Source organism: Lygodium microphyllum, chromosome 24, assembly GCF_053477565.2.
Source record: "Lygodium microphyllum isolate KBCC chromosome 24, Lygodium_microphyllum_v1.1.10, whole genome shotgun sequence".
In the NCBI taxonomy this organism is placed as follows: Eukaryota; Viridiplantae; Streptophyta; class Polypodiopsida; order Schizaeales; family Lygodiaceae; genus Lygodium; species Lygodium microphyllum.
Genome location: NC_141158.1, coordinates 33,409,564 through 33,423,942, shown reverse-complemented (window position 1 = coordinate 33,423,942; position 14,379 = coordinate 33,409,564). Strand labels below are relative to the sequence as shown.

General features: G+C 37.6%; 1 protein-coding gene across 1 annotated transcript; it reads left to right on the top strand.

Moving 5' to 3' along the window:
- Positions 1 to 6,515: 6,515 nt before the first annotated feature.
- Positions 6,516 to 7,813, top strand: LOC148014966 (putative glucan endo-1,3-beta-glucosidase A6). The gene is made up of 3 exons (XM_087665147.1): positions 6,516 to 6,573; positions 6,887 to 7,216; positions 7,620 to 7,813. The coding sequence occupies exons 1-3, from the start codon at positions 6,519 to 6,521 to the stop codon at positions 7,811 to 7,813; spliced, it is 579 nt and encodes a 192-aa protein (XP_087521273.1). The 5' UTR covers positions 6,516 to 6,518.
- The last annotated feature ends 6,566 nt before the right edge of the window (positions 7,814 to 14,379 follow it).

The following is a 14,379-nucleotide window of genomic DNA, read 5'->3' as shown; positions in this document are numbered from 1 at the left end:
ATGTAGCTTTCAGTCAATTTGAGAGGATTTTATGTAAAAATAAAGATCAACAAAATCGTGTGACGTGCGATCGCTGTTTTCAGGCAGTGAATATCACTCTCAAGTGGGAGATGAAGAGAGAGTGACCTGGCATAATTTTGGCCAGGTGTGCTGGTATTTTACTCCCCTTTCGGAGCCAATGGAAGCATTAGATCGGCGATCTGAGTAGCATAGAGGAAGGTATTATTTTATACATGTTTTTGTCTATTAGAGTTTTATCTTCTCATAATGCAAGAATAAATAGACATGATTCATCTCTGTTAGTATTCTTCTTCATTTTATATTTCTTTCTAGGAGTATTTTTCTGTCTTCTATTTCTTCAAACCCCTTCTCTTCCATCTACTCCTCTCCCTGAATCTACCTTCACCCTGTTGTCTCTTACCCTTGTGATGGACTCTTGACACCAAATGCACCGACACTGTGTTAGGGGAAGTTTATGCTATCATCAGAGGTGAATTCCGGAAGATATTTGGGCTAATTTGGAGCTAATATCTTCAGCCATATTCAGAGAATTAGCTAAAGCATTGTTCTTTTAATTCATTTCTTAGTCTACAGAAGACATCTTGTCAAACTATGCAAGTATTATGCGCCCCTATGGAAGGGCAATGTTTGTAGATCATTCATAGATGCTTTGAGTTTAATTAAGAGGAGCTTTTTCTCTTATTTCTTGGCTGTGGTAACTTATCCTTATTAGGAACTCAATTTGAAGCTCTCTTGAAGCAAGTCTCTTTGCCCTACAAGCCTTGTAATTGACTCATAAGCTTTTGTCCCTAACAGTCTATATTGAATGTAATCATCCAAAGTTTATTCATGCTATGGCATCATGTATGAATGATGGGATTGATACATGGCAGCGTATTGTACTTGACTTTGTAATTTGTGATTGCTCTTACAGTCAAGAAAACAAGCTTGATTTGACATAGAACTTATGAGATAATACTCTTGTGATCTTTGCTAAGAACATGTAGTTGGAAGCTCTATTAACAGCTTCAAGAACTTGTCTTGAAACCTTCAACCCTTCTCTTATCTCTACCATCTCTAGAGTCTAAGCTCTTGAACCCCCATACATTCTTCTCTCTCAAACCCCTGTGATTGACCGTGAAGTACCTCTTAAACCTTTAAACATTCACTGTAATCTACTTATCTCTTGAAGACACATCTCCATCTATCTTGTCTAGTTTTCTTGCCAAATCCCTATGGTGACCTTTAACCCTACGCACTGTGACAACGGCTGTCACCCTACCCCTGACAAAATCAAGGCTGAAAGATCCACAAGGGATAGGCTAAGCACAGTCGGATAGAGAGCAAGATCTAGTTGCTTACCAATTGCTCCAACACGGATTAGCTATGTTTGTACTCATGGACAAAGAGACATGTTTTTGGCATGTCAAGCTTGAATGAGGATTCAATTGAGTAAGACTATACTAAATGTCTATTCATGTTGGCAATTTATCCAAGTCATAATTTGTGGTCAAGGCATGTTGATCTACTATCTTCTTTGTCTCCTAGCTTTGGAGCTAAAGTATGTAACAAGCTGGCTAGTTGTTTCTATAGCCCCTACCAGATCCTCAAGAGAGTTAGTGACTTGGCCTACCAATTAGAGGTCCCCCCATGATGCCAAGTTGCATATTCCACGGTAGATTCTGTGAGCTTTTTTTATTTCATGGTGGATTTCATGAGGTTTTGCGGTGGATTCTATAAAAGTATATTTATTTGCCGAGGCTCGTACACAAGGTGGATTCCTTGTGCGAGAAGTTGACAAGGATGCATGCCCTTTTCGGGCGTCATGTTAATTTAATGTGCACGTGGGTGATTCCATGGCGGGTGATTCCACAAAATACATATTTAAATTAATGGACGCTTATGACTTTAGAGTGTACTTGTATTAAATTAAGATTAGGGCAGAGTTTCAACCTATTTATTTATTTTGTAGCTGAAGACTGCTGTGTAGTCACTTTTGTCGATTTAATTTTATTATTTTCTACCAATTGTGAATTCTTCAATTGATGTGTAGAGCAAGTAGCGGTGACGTTGGGAAGCATTGGGTGCGATAGCCTGTATTCAAATTACCTAGAAGAAAGTATCATTTTTTATAGGTGCGCGCATTATCATTAAAGGCGTATTAATATTTATTTAGGCACGCTTATTTATTGAAGTGCTTGATAAATATTTATTATTTTGTATGCATATGGACGCACAATTTAAATATTTCATTATTGGACATTGTATTTGGGCATAGCCCAACTTTTGGATTGCCCAACTGCTTTATTCTTTATTTGGACAAAAGCAAACACAAAAGCCAAAGCATGCTAATTGTAAAATTGGGCTATTTTTGAGCTTTGAGATGAATAAATTTATAAATACATGCCTTGTAAAGTGCTCACACAACAAGGCATGGGGGGAGATTGTACCCAATTTGTCTCTTTTCTTCATGTCATGCAAATCTATCTTCTTGTTTTATGAGCTTTAGTAGAGTTCTTTTGTTCTTGGGGACCTTTCGGCGCTCGCTACATATGCATCCAGCATTCGATTTGCACACCACCCCACCACCAAGATTCACAATGTGTTTCATGTCAACCAGTTGAAGCCCTTCATTGGCACCTCTATGGACTATGTGGAAGAGCTACTCCCCATAGATGAAAAAGGTATCATTCAATATGTCCTTGAGGGAATTATTGGGCAACGAGATAAAAACTTAAGATCTCAATCCATCAAGAAATACCTCATCAAATGGCAAGGCCTACCCCTGGAAGAATCCTCCTGGTGTCCAACCACTATTTTTAATGAGTTTTCTCACCTCCAAGATGCCCAACGAGCTAAAGACCAGCAATTTATGGTCCCTTTCGACCATATCATCTTGCCTACAAACTACACACTATTTTAGAATGATTTTATACCTATCCAAATCATAGCCATGTGCTTCCTACATGGGCTGAAAGTATGTGTTAGAAGCTTCGTTTTGACATGAGGCATGCCCAATTTAGAGTAGCCTATCAAAAGTTATGGCAAATTTACCTCAGCAGGCATGTAGTGGACAACATGTTGTCCATAATTTTCACCCGTCCATTTTCATTGTAATGTAGACCAAAGTAGTACTCTACACCCCCTCACTCCTTAGCCCCTCTATTAAGTTCCTCCAATTCTCTTTTGTTTTTTAGGGCAAAAAATTTTGGGGTAGGGATGGATTGTAACGAGTGGGATATACGAGAACTAAGGTTAGACACCTAGTCACACTGGGTATATAAGGTGTAAGAGACTCAATTTAGGGCATCCAATTATTATAAAAAATAGACTCTTCACCTTCATCTCTAGCATCCATGACTTTGTCCTCCTCTGTCCTCTCTTTCCTATCTTTCTCTCTCCTCTTTTATTCTTCTTATGCTTCTTTCTTCTCTCTTTCTCTCTCTTTAGCTCATTCTCCTCTCTCCTCTAAGCTTCATTCATTAGAAAAATAGCTAGGTTATGAGTTGCAATCGGATATAGAATCTACCATTGATTTTTGGGTCAAAGTTATGGTACACAATAAAATAAATGAAGAAAACTAGTCTTACAAAAGGGGGGAACAAAGAGGGCAAGTTGCAAGTTTTAGTTGATAGTAGCAAAATTATGATGATAATAGGAAATGCTCACATTGTCATAATAAGAAAGGTCATGTTTCTAGTAATGTTTCAAAAAGAATGTCAAAATTAGAAATTAAAAAAAAGCAGTAAGCTAATTATGCTTCCACTAGCAAAATAATGATGATAGAAGTAAGTAGCTCTTTGTTATGCATGATTTAATTAATACTATTATTGCTGATGATTCATCTAAGAATTATATATGGCATGCAGACTTAGGTTCCTCTACCCATTTGATTTCTCATGGAGAGTGATTTAGAGAGATACACGATTGAAAGTCTCCAAGCTCTGTGGAGACAAGGCATGTTATAGTACATCCCATTACTCACATTGAAAATGTTCCCTTGAGTATGCATGATGGTAAAATAAAGTATTGATTGATATGTTGCATGTACCAAACATAACTAAGAACCTAGTTTATATTGGTTCGATGATGAAACAAGGATTGTAGATTCAGTTCACATCCTATGGTCATTATATAGAGGACTTTGGAAATGGTTGTTGATTGATCACAAAAGGTAAGCATGCTAGTCTATTGTTTACTCTGAATGTAGGTCTTCTTGAAATGGATGCTGCTATGCTTGCACAAGTTTTAGATGTTCCAAGACATTGAAATTTGGCATAATTGGATTTATGTGTAGGGTCCTAGAAAGATTGCAACTATGAGTGGATTTATGTGTAGGGTCCTACAAAGACTACAACTATGAGTGGTTACAATTATCATTCCTCTTTCATTGATAATCGTACTAAAAAAGCATGGGTTCATTTTATGCATGAGAAAAGTGAGGTATTCACTCACTTTAACATCTTTAAAGCTTCAATTGATAAGGTTACCAAATTACATATTTAATGCCTAACAATGGAGGGGAGAGTACTTATCTAATGAGTTTTCTAATTTCTTGTAGCAAATTGGCATTCCAAGGCACTTTACATATAGATACACTTAGTAGAAAAATGGAGTTATTGAGTGGAAAAATAGGCATATTGCAAAGGTAGCTTGAGCGCTGATATCAACTTGCCTCACTACTATTGCGTAGAAGCAGTTTGGTATTGTTGTATACATTATGAAGGTGAGACCTATACAACTAGTAGATGGTATAACACCTGAGGAGAAGTATGTAGGTCAAAAGCCAAATTTTTCCCAGTTTAAAGCATTTGGATATATTTTATATGTGCATATATCCTAATAAGTTGCATATAAATTGGATCCCATAGAAAAAAAAGGTGTATTTATGGGGTATCTTCTTGAGTGGAAGAGATACAGATGTTATAATCTTACTACATGTGAATTGAGAGTTAGTAGGGATGTTATCTTCAGCAACTAAGTATACCAATGTGTAGGATGTAGTTGGCATGGGTTTAATAAAATGAAATTTTGAGATCTCTCAGATATACATAGGATAAAAGATACTCTCCAAAATTAGCTCTACATACATCTTTGAAAGCTTGCAGTAGCAATGGGACAATGGGAGAGACAAACGAATACATGTTGAAACTTTATGAAAGTCTCATGAGATATTAATATCCAATTTCAAAGCATAGGGTTATATTTTGGGTTTTGAATGTAGCATACTATCTCTAAGAATATGTCAATCATTGGTTACCTAGTTTGGGTTTGGTTTACATTGATTAGAGCATGGATGGCTGATAAAGAGATAGATGTAATGGATAATTTATGAGATGGTACCCAAATGATCTATGCTAAACTTCTATGCTCAATGTGCCATGCTTGCCAAGGCATACAAAGTAACTTGATGTTGACCTTTGAGTGTTAAATATAGTTGCGTTCAATGCATAAACTTGTATACTATTCCTACACAAGCTTGTTGAGCTCAAAACTTTATATACTAGCTAGATGTGAGATTAGATATCCTTTGGAAGTGTTTCCTATAAATAGAACAACATTCATACTAAAATGTGGGCAAAAATATACACAACATGTACACTTGCATATACTAGTTGTTATTAAAATGCTTTTCTTCCCATCTTTTTAAATCCAACCAAAACTAGATATGTCATCAGTAACAAAGGTAATCACTAAAGGAAATACAATAAAGCCTTTATTGATTATGTAGGAAATAAGGATCGCTTAGCCTCCACTAACACATGTACAATTGGCTATAAATGTTATTAAAAAGCATTGGTTCTCATCTCTATTCTCCAACTTACCCTTGTTATTTTATATTCCTCCACTAATTATTAACCTATCTATATAAGTTATGCAACACAGTAATTAGAGATTTTCATGCATATGCTCATATATTTCTATATCGTTAGATATATGTCATATAGATGATGAGTAGAAGATTATTATGTGAAGAAATAACAAATTTATTGGAGAGCAATGAATTTATTTTATAAGTGTAGTGTTAAGCGAATCCTATTCTAGTTGACTATCTAGTACTTTATTTGCTAGATGAAAAAATCAGTATGAGAGTTTTTCTAGATAACAAATCTTTTTAACATGGAGTTTGGTAGATACGAAAGTCACCGCTAGAAATAATTATGCAAACAATCGAAACCCTTGCATATTTGCAAAACTAACGAAATTCACAAAGCAATCCATATCGTCATGAATCTTTGCTATTGTTGCCTTGTTACTATGGATCTTTTGCATTTCAATTATTCAAATGAGGGTGTAGAAAAGCGTTCGAAATATCCTTTAGAATACATAGTTTTGCCTCTGAAATTGTTATTGATAAGTATCTGCTTAACATTTAGAAAAACTATTAGTAGATACATGGATATTCTATGTCACTCTTGTCTCCAACTAGGCATGACCGACTGCAAGGGGGAGCACTTATTAACCTATATAATCTAGAGATACTCTTCATTGTCGACGTCAAAGTATTACGAAGGGCTATGGCGGGAATGCTGAGGGTGGGGTTCATCTTCTTGATTGTGGCGTGTTGCGCAGGTAAGATATGGTGAAGCTTGCGTTCTTTATGTCCTGCCAGATAAGAAGTTCATCATCATTATCGTCTTCTTGATTGTGGCGTGTTGCGCAGGTAAGATATGGTGAAGCTTGCGTTCTTTATGTCCTGCCAGATCAGAAGTTCATCGTCATTATCGCCATCGTCTTCTTCTTCATCTGCTGCGTTTATTGTTATTTTTCCTTTCCTCTTGTGCATGGAGCTAACTGGAGTGGACGATATGTTTTTTGTCGACGTCGTCTTGATCCTAATGCGTGCGTGCATGGCGTCCAAATGATGGGCTTGCTGCGCCGGCAGGTATGGGCAAGGCTGACGATGATGGGGAGGCTCCGGAGACGGCTCGGGAGGCGGCGGAGGGACCGACGGTGCCGGATGAGATTGAGGTTACCTGGTGCGTGGCCAACCCTAACGCGACGGAGACGCACCTGCAGGACGCGCTAAGGTTCATATGCGCCTACGAGGAGGCCTTGTGCGACGGCATCAAGCCGACCGACGGCCCCTGCTACGAGCCCAACACCGTCCTCTCCCACGCTTCCTACGCCATGAATTCCTACTGGCAGACCATGAAAGACAACGACGCCCTCTGCGACTTCTTTGGCCTCGCCATGCTCACTAACGTCGATCCTAGTAAGTATATCGTCAATGTTTCACACGTGCTTTTATCTCTTTTAAAGCTTACCTACCACAGGGTTTCCCACATTTTCCCATGTAGAATAAGGTGCTCGTTTCCCTTGTTTTCCCCTATAGCGCTTTATATCATGAGCCTCTACAAGGGAGGGACCTTATACCTAGTTAGGTTTATATCATGAGTCTCTACAAGGGAGGGACCTTATACCTAGTTAGGTATGGTTTGCGGTAGGGGATCTCGGTCAATGAGCCCCCACCCCCAATTTCCAAACACACCTAGCTAGGTACGCAGCCTCTTTTTGTAGAACCTCATGATGTCTAGTTCACAATGTGAGAATTCTAGTGTGAGTCTATTTTAAAGGTCTTATGGTGTACATCTTGACACTCATGCTTTTCTACACAGGCTACGGCAAATGCTTTTACCCACCACCAGCTCCCCCTCCTCTTTCTGATACACTTCCTCCGATTCCCCCTCCTAATGAGATTCATCCCGTCCCACCTCCTCCTCCTGGTGCAATACCTCCACTCCCACCTTCCATTGCTCATGATCATGAGCTTCCTCCACTTGGACCTAGTTCCGATCTTGCTCCCTTGTAAGGAAATAACAAAAGGTTGCTATTTCACTTGAATTCATGTTACATTTAAGGATTTTTGGGAATGAACTAGCTAACATAAACTTTTGTCAAATACTTGTGATGAAAATCAATGATGGTCTTTGACTTTTGTATTTTACACATATCCTTTATCAATCGCCATGCAAAAATTTCTTATCCAATGTGTGGAAAACATGCATACTCTCTATCTCTCTCACTCTATGTTTGCATGTACATATGTTTCTACGGATCAATATATACAAAGTAGAAAAATAATTTGTGTGTTTGAGGCCATTCTATTTTAGCACAATATCTCTATGGAGATTTCTTAAGTAGAATATCAAGTTAATTTAGTTTATCATTGGTACTTATAACCTTCATTTATAATACTATAATTATATTAGTATCTTAGAAATAAAGATAAACTTGTAAACATTGCTTTACGCATATCTTTATTATTTTTGGAGGAATAAAGCAAGAGGGTGTAGTGCATGGATTTTCCAAAGTGGTTTCTTACTTGATTCACAATGCTTTGCTTCAAGAGTCATTTTAGGGGCTCTAACACGTTTTGGATGCCACCTCACTTCAAAATGTTGAGATTGTCACACAACATTATGTTTAAAGCTACTATCAAAACATTTAAGAGTCCTTGGAATATGTAGAATCCTTCTTGTGTTCCACTTTCTCTCTATATATATGGAGTTCTTACTTTAATTATCATAATGGAGAGGGAAATTTGGTTATTTATCCTTTAGAAAGTTATGTGCATGATGTGTTTTTTTTAAATTGAGGTATTTTCCTAGTATACTAGATAGTCTCCAATTGCATCCTAACTTTGTGACACACAATATTTAGGATTTTGTAGTCAATTTGCATTCTTTTGCATCAGCACTTCCCTTGGGTTCAATCATCTCACTATAGAGGATGAACCACGTATAGCTAGCTCCTAATACTACATCCAGTCACAACTCCTCTTCCATTAGTAGCACATAAAATTCTTAAATGTTGAATCTTGGGGTCTCACTCAAGTGTTAAGAGTTGTTATCAATCCATCAAAATTTGGTAGATAAATCCAAGGACACCATTGAGAAAGCTCCTCACTAGTTTTTTTTACCCCAAGACCAACCATTTGGTCACACAAATTCTTGATTTGAGTGATGAATACTTCAAATGTCTCTCCTTTACCAAACTTCTCCGCACCTAGTTGATTCTCCATGTTCTGAATCCTTATTTAGTATACACTTCATAGTAGCTTCCCAGTATATTCCAAGCTCTCGAATGATTTAGTTATATGATGATGAATCAAGGTCAAAACATTGTCAAAATGGCTTGTAACTAAGGTACACAATGCATCTACATTCCTTCATTTTCCAAGACCATAGAAGTTCTGCATTTGGAGGAATCATAACACTCAAATTTGATGGGTTGGGGGTGAGTTGTGGTTTTAGGTCAGTCCCTATTACCATCTCTAGAAGATCATAAGAATTAAAGGATAGTTATAGTTTTAAACTTCCACAAAGTATAGTTTATACCATCTAACTTGCCTTTGCTATGAAGATTGGTGGATGAATCCTCAATGTTTGAATTACACTTACCATAGCAACACTACTTGATGCACTGGAACTACTTTCAAATGATGGCATTGCTCGTCTTCACTATCAAAGCCCTTGCTTCTTGCATACTCTACACTTCATAGAGCCCCATGGACTCTAATACCATGTGAAAAATTACAATGTGAAATGAAAAAAATCTGAGCAAGGAGTAGAGTATACAAATTAAATATGAGACTAATAGAAACTTCTTTAATTCCAATTAAACTCATAAAAAGATAGCTCTATCCTCCTCTGCACTTCCACTATGAAGCTTAGATGGTGATCTAGAGAGATGATAGGCAAAGAGCTTAAGGTTACCTAAAAAGATTCTAACGGGGTGAAAGTTAGATTGATGATGTCTTTAGAGGGATCTTTCTTTTATAGCTTAGGAAGTTAGTCCAATAGCCTTTTTGACCATAATATGAACCTTCCCTAGTCAAAAAATAAATATTCTAGGAAATATTTCCTTTGTTGTCGATGGATTGAGGGTGCTAGTCCTATGTACAGGGGCCACTAACCCCCTTGAGATCCCCCAACCAAGGACCAAATCCATAGGCCCTGAATCCAAAATAGGGGTTGCTAATAACTCCCACACCTTGCAACTTTATGCTTCGTGTCTCAAGTTCTAACCTAAATTCTAGATCCACAATGATGGCCTTTTTGCCATTTGATTACGTAGACCTCATCTAAATATAAGTCGAGACCCAAGCAATGTACAGGCTCACACATGGCTTCTCCACATAATGGGGGCCTTTCAACTTTGAGCACCATGGATCATTGGTGGCACCTTACAAAAGTGGGATATTTTAGAATATCTAACACTTTATCCACTCCCCCCAATTAAGCACATCCAATTGATTTTGCAAATCATTAGATAAAAAATAACCCCTTTTTTTGGAATTCTCCCCCTCTCTCCTCCTTAAAAGAAGAAAAAGTGAATAGACAAATACTAAAATAATCATCTTCTCTCTTAACTTTCCTATCCTATTTAGTCTTTTTAATATTTTCTAGAAATGTTGGAATTTCTTCTCCATTCAATATCCCTTTTGAATGAAATTTTACATTCAAATAGAGATTAAATATGGGAGAATGATGCTTAGTTTTCAATGTAAAATGATTAGTAAATATGGGTTTAACTTATTTTTTAGAAAAAATAATAGTAAAATTTAGAGAGTTTCTAAGATTAGTTTGGGTATTTTTTAATATGCTTCTATTTTTATCAAGAAACAAAACTATTGTCAATTTTTCTAGTTCTTAGAAATATATTTAGAGGTGAATTTGGACTTTCTAGAATCTAAAAGTAATTGGACATTCCTTCTCTTTCATTTCTTCAGCTCCATTCTATGTTTCTCAAAGCATCCTCTTTTCTATGTCTATCTAGTCTATGTTTACATACTAAACTCTCTCATTTTCTTCAACCTCTCTTATATTATTCTTTCTATTCATTCCATAAAACAACATTCACTTAGCTAAATTGTGTAACTTCTTTTATTTCTATCCAAATTGTGCCCACAATCAATCAACTATATCTAGTCTATGTAGTCTATCTCTATGTGTCTAGTCTACCACCACACACTCAACTATCCCAATTTCATTAACATATTTGTATGTCTATTGAATCTAGCTTTTCATACTCAACATTCATTCAACTAGTAAATGGTATAAATCCATTGACATCTCTTGAACTTGATCTTGTAGTAGTCAATAAACAATATGAATACAAGAAAGGAGTTACATATTGAGGTAGAGGCTGAATAAGCTTCTTAATCCTCAATTTCTATAGAGCTACATGGACATGGGATTGAAACCAAAAGACTTATGGGTTGGTGGGGCATCTATCCAATTGATTCCCTAACCAATATCCTTGGAACTTTTATTGTACTAAACTTTTCGAATATCGTGTGATTGTGCTAAAGGATTGCTTGATTATAAAATGCATCTTAGTCTTCAAGCATTCAAGGTGTTTACAACTTGCCAAACAACTATTAAAAACTAATGTGACTTCATCACTACACATCGACTCTAAATTCATCAACTAGAAGAAACTCAGTGGACTACTAACTCAAGAAATTAATTAGATAAGCATAATGGAGGAGACTATTCATGATATTGATATCATGGATGAGAAGATAAAATCACAATATGACACCTAAAGAAGATTAAACAAACAAAGAAATGTATTTGTAAATATCGCAAAATACGAGTCCATGCAAAGGATGAGAAATATATCCAAGGAAAGCTACATAGAAAGATCTTGTTTAGGTCATATGGCCAAAGGAGGAAAGGATGTGCACTCTACGAATCCAAGAGTCTAAGCTCCTCATTGTTTGAGATCTCATCCCAATGCAATGTAGCATCAAATAGACTCTGCACTATAAACAAGGAGAGATTAATCCACAATACATAATGCATAATAAAAAAAACTAATAACTAAAAATAGGAAAGAGACATGACTTATTGGGCCGTTTCATGCATATAATCTATTGATGAGTGCAACAAGATTGTATATATCTACATATCTAGTCTCCAAACCTGTAGGATCACAATTTGTGATCGAGTGCTACAAGAAAAACAAAGCAACATTGTTACTAGAAATAAGATTATTAGTACAAGAGGTATACCAAATGAAAAAGTGAACACAACCAAAAGAAAACTTATAAAATCCTCTAAATAAGTGCTATGTTAACAATCACTCCCCAGATCATGCACAACCCTTGTCTCCAACCATGTCTCCAACCATGCTCTTGCTACCTTGCGATGTTGCTACCATTGTCCCCCCAGAGAGTCTATAGCCTCCTCCTTGAGTCACCAATCCTCTCTATTGTCCAACCACTCAAGCTTTGGAGCACCACTCTTGATTGCCTTGTGCACATCTGATTGTTTATGTGACATGTATACATGCGTACAATCCATCATCCATATTGTGGAAATTGGTCTACCATTGTAGATATCAAGAACTCGTTGTGCAAGGACACTATCACATAGTCCTTGCTCCCCTCTGGTATATTTTTTTAGTGGTTTAGAATGTTGTCTCTAAATGCTTACTGACACAAATCTCTCATGCATGCCATCACCCCCTCCCCTCATCATTCATAAGCATGACATCAACTTTCTCATCCACTAGGCATCTATATCCTAGTGGGGTATATCTAAGATGCACCATCTCCCACCTACGACTATGCTCCTATGATGAGCTAAGGGATGATAGATGACGAGCCTGATGAGCCAAGGGATGATAAAGGGTGTCAAAGTTCCAGCTTCTTACACTGAGTGCAAGGGCACAAGACACACTGATTCAGATAGATCTCTTGATCTTGAATGTCACAGCCATCACCATTGTCCATTTTGTCTATGTTATGGGAGATAATATGTTTCTCTCTCTCAATTCATCACTCTCTCACTTCCTCCCTCTCTCGTCCCTCCATATATATATATATATATATATATATATATATATTTCTCTCTCTCTCTCTCTTTGTTTTCCTATTTTTCTCTCTCTGCCTTCCTTCTCTCTCTCCCTCTCTCTTCTTTTCTCTCTCCTCCCTTCCTCTCCCTTTCTTCTTTCTCCCTCTCCATTTTTCTCTCTCTTTGTTTCTCTCTCTTTCTCATTATTTCTCTCCATCACCCTCTTTCTCCCTTCCTCCCTCCTCTCTTTGTTTCCCTCTTCCTTCCCCCTCCCTACATCTATCTCTCTTTGTTTCTCTCTCTCTCTCTCTCTCTCTCTCTCTCTCTCTCTCTCTCTCTCTCTCTCTCTCTCCCTCTCCCTCTCCCTCTCCCTCTCCCTCTCCCTCTCTCTCTCTCTCTCTCTCTCTCTCTCTCTCTCTCTCTCTCTCTCTCTCTCTCTCTCTCTCTCTCTCTCTCTCTCTCCTTCTCTCTCTCTTTCTCTCCTTCCCTCTCTATATTTTTCCTTTTGTCCCCTCTATCTCCCTTTTTCTTCGTCTTCCTCTTTCTATCTTCCTAACCCTTCCCTCTCCTCTCTATTTCTCTCTCTCCCTCCCTCCCTCTCTCTGTCTCCCTCAATGCATCTCTCCACAAATAAAAATAAAGAGAGAAAAGAAGAAAATAGAAAAACAAAGAATTGATAAGCAATGTCTCCCTCTCCACCTCTCTCTCAATGCATCTCTCTCTTCCTCCTCTATTTTCCTCTCCCTCTCTAACTTTCTCTGTCCTCCCATTTATTTCTCTCTCCCATCTTTATCTCTCCTATGTCCCTCTAATTTCCTCAGCCCTCTCTGTCTATTTCTCTCTTACCTTCCTCCCTCTCTTCTCTCCTCTCTCTCGACTTTTCTCTCTCCCCCTCTCTATTTCCCTCTTTGTTTTTGTATTTGTCTCTCCCTCTCTCTCTATATATTTTTCTCTTTCTCTCTATCTCTCTATTTGTCTCTCTCTTCCTCTCTTTTCTTTTCACTCTCCTTCCTCTCTCTCTCCCTTCCTTCTCTCCCCCTCTCTATTTTTATCTCTCGTCTCTCTCTGTTTCTCTCCCCACCCCTCTGTCTTTTTTCTCTCTCCTCCTTCTCTCTCTTTCCCTCTCTTTGTTTCTCTCTGCCCTCTCTCTCTCTCTCACCTCCTCTCTCCCTCCCTCCCTCCATCTCTCTATTTCTCTCTTTCTCTCTATCTCTCTCCCCTCTCTCCCCCTCTTTGTTTCTCTTCTCCTCTTTCTCTTTCTCCCCTTCCCTTTGTCTATTTTTTATGAATCCCCCTCTCTCTCCCTTTTTCTTCCTCTCTCTCTCTCTCTCTCTCTCTCTCTCTCTCAATACATCTCTCCACGAACAAAAATAAAGAGAGAAGAAGGAAACATAAAAATAAAGAAAGAAGAGGCAATGTACCTACTTGAAAGGCTTGAAGATAAAACCCTTCATGTCTCCCTCCTTCTTCCTCAGCTTCACACTCTAAGGGTTCACTCTATATACATCCTCTATATCACATGTGTTCAAGGTCTATTTATAAATATCCTTATCTATAAATTGTTTGTGAATAA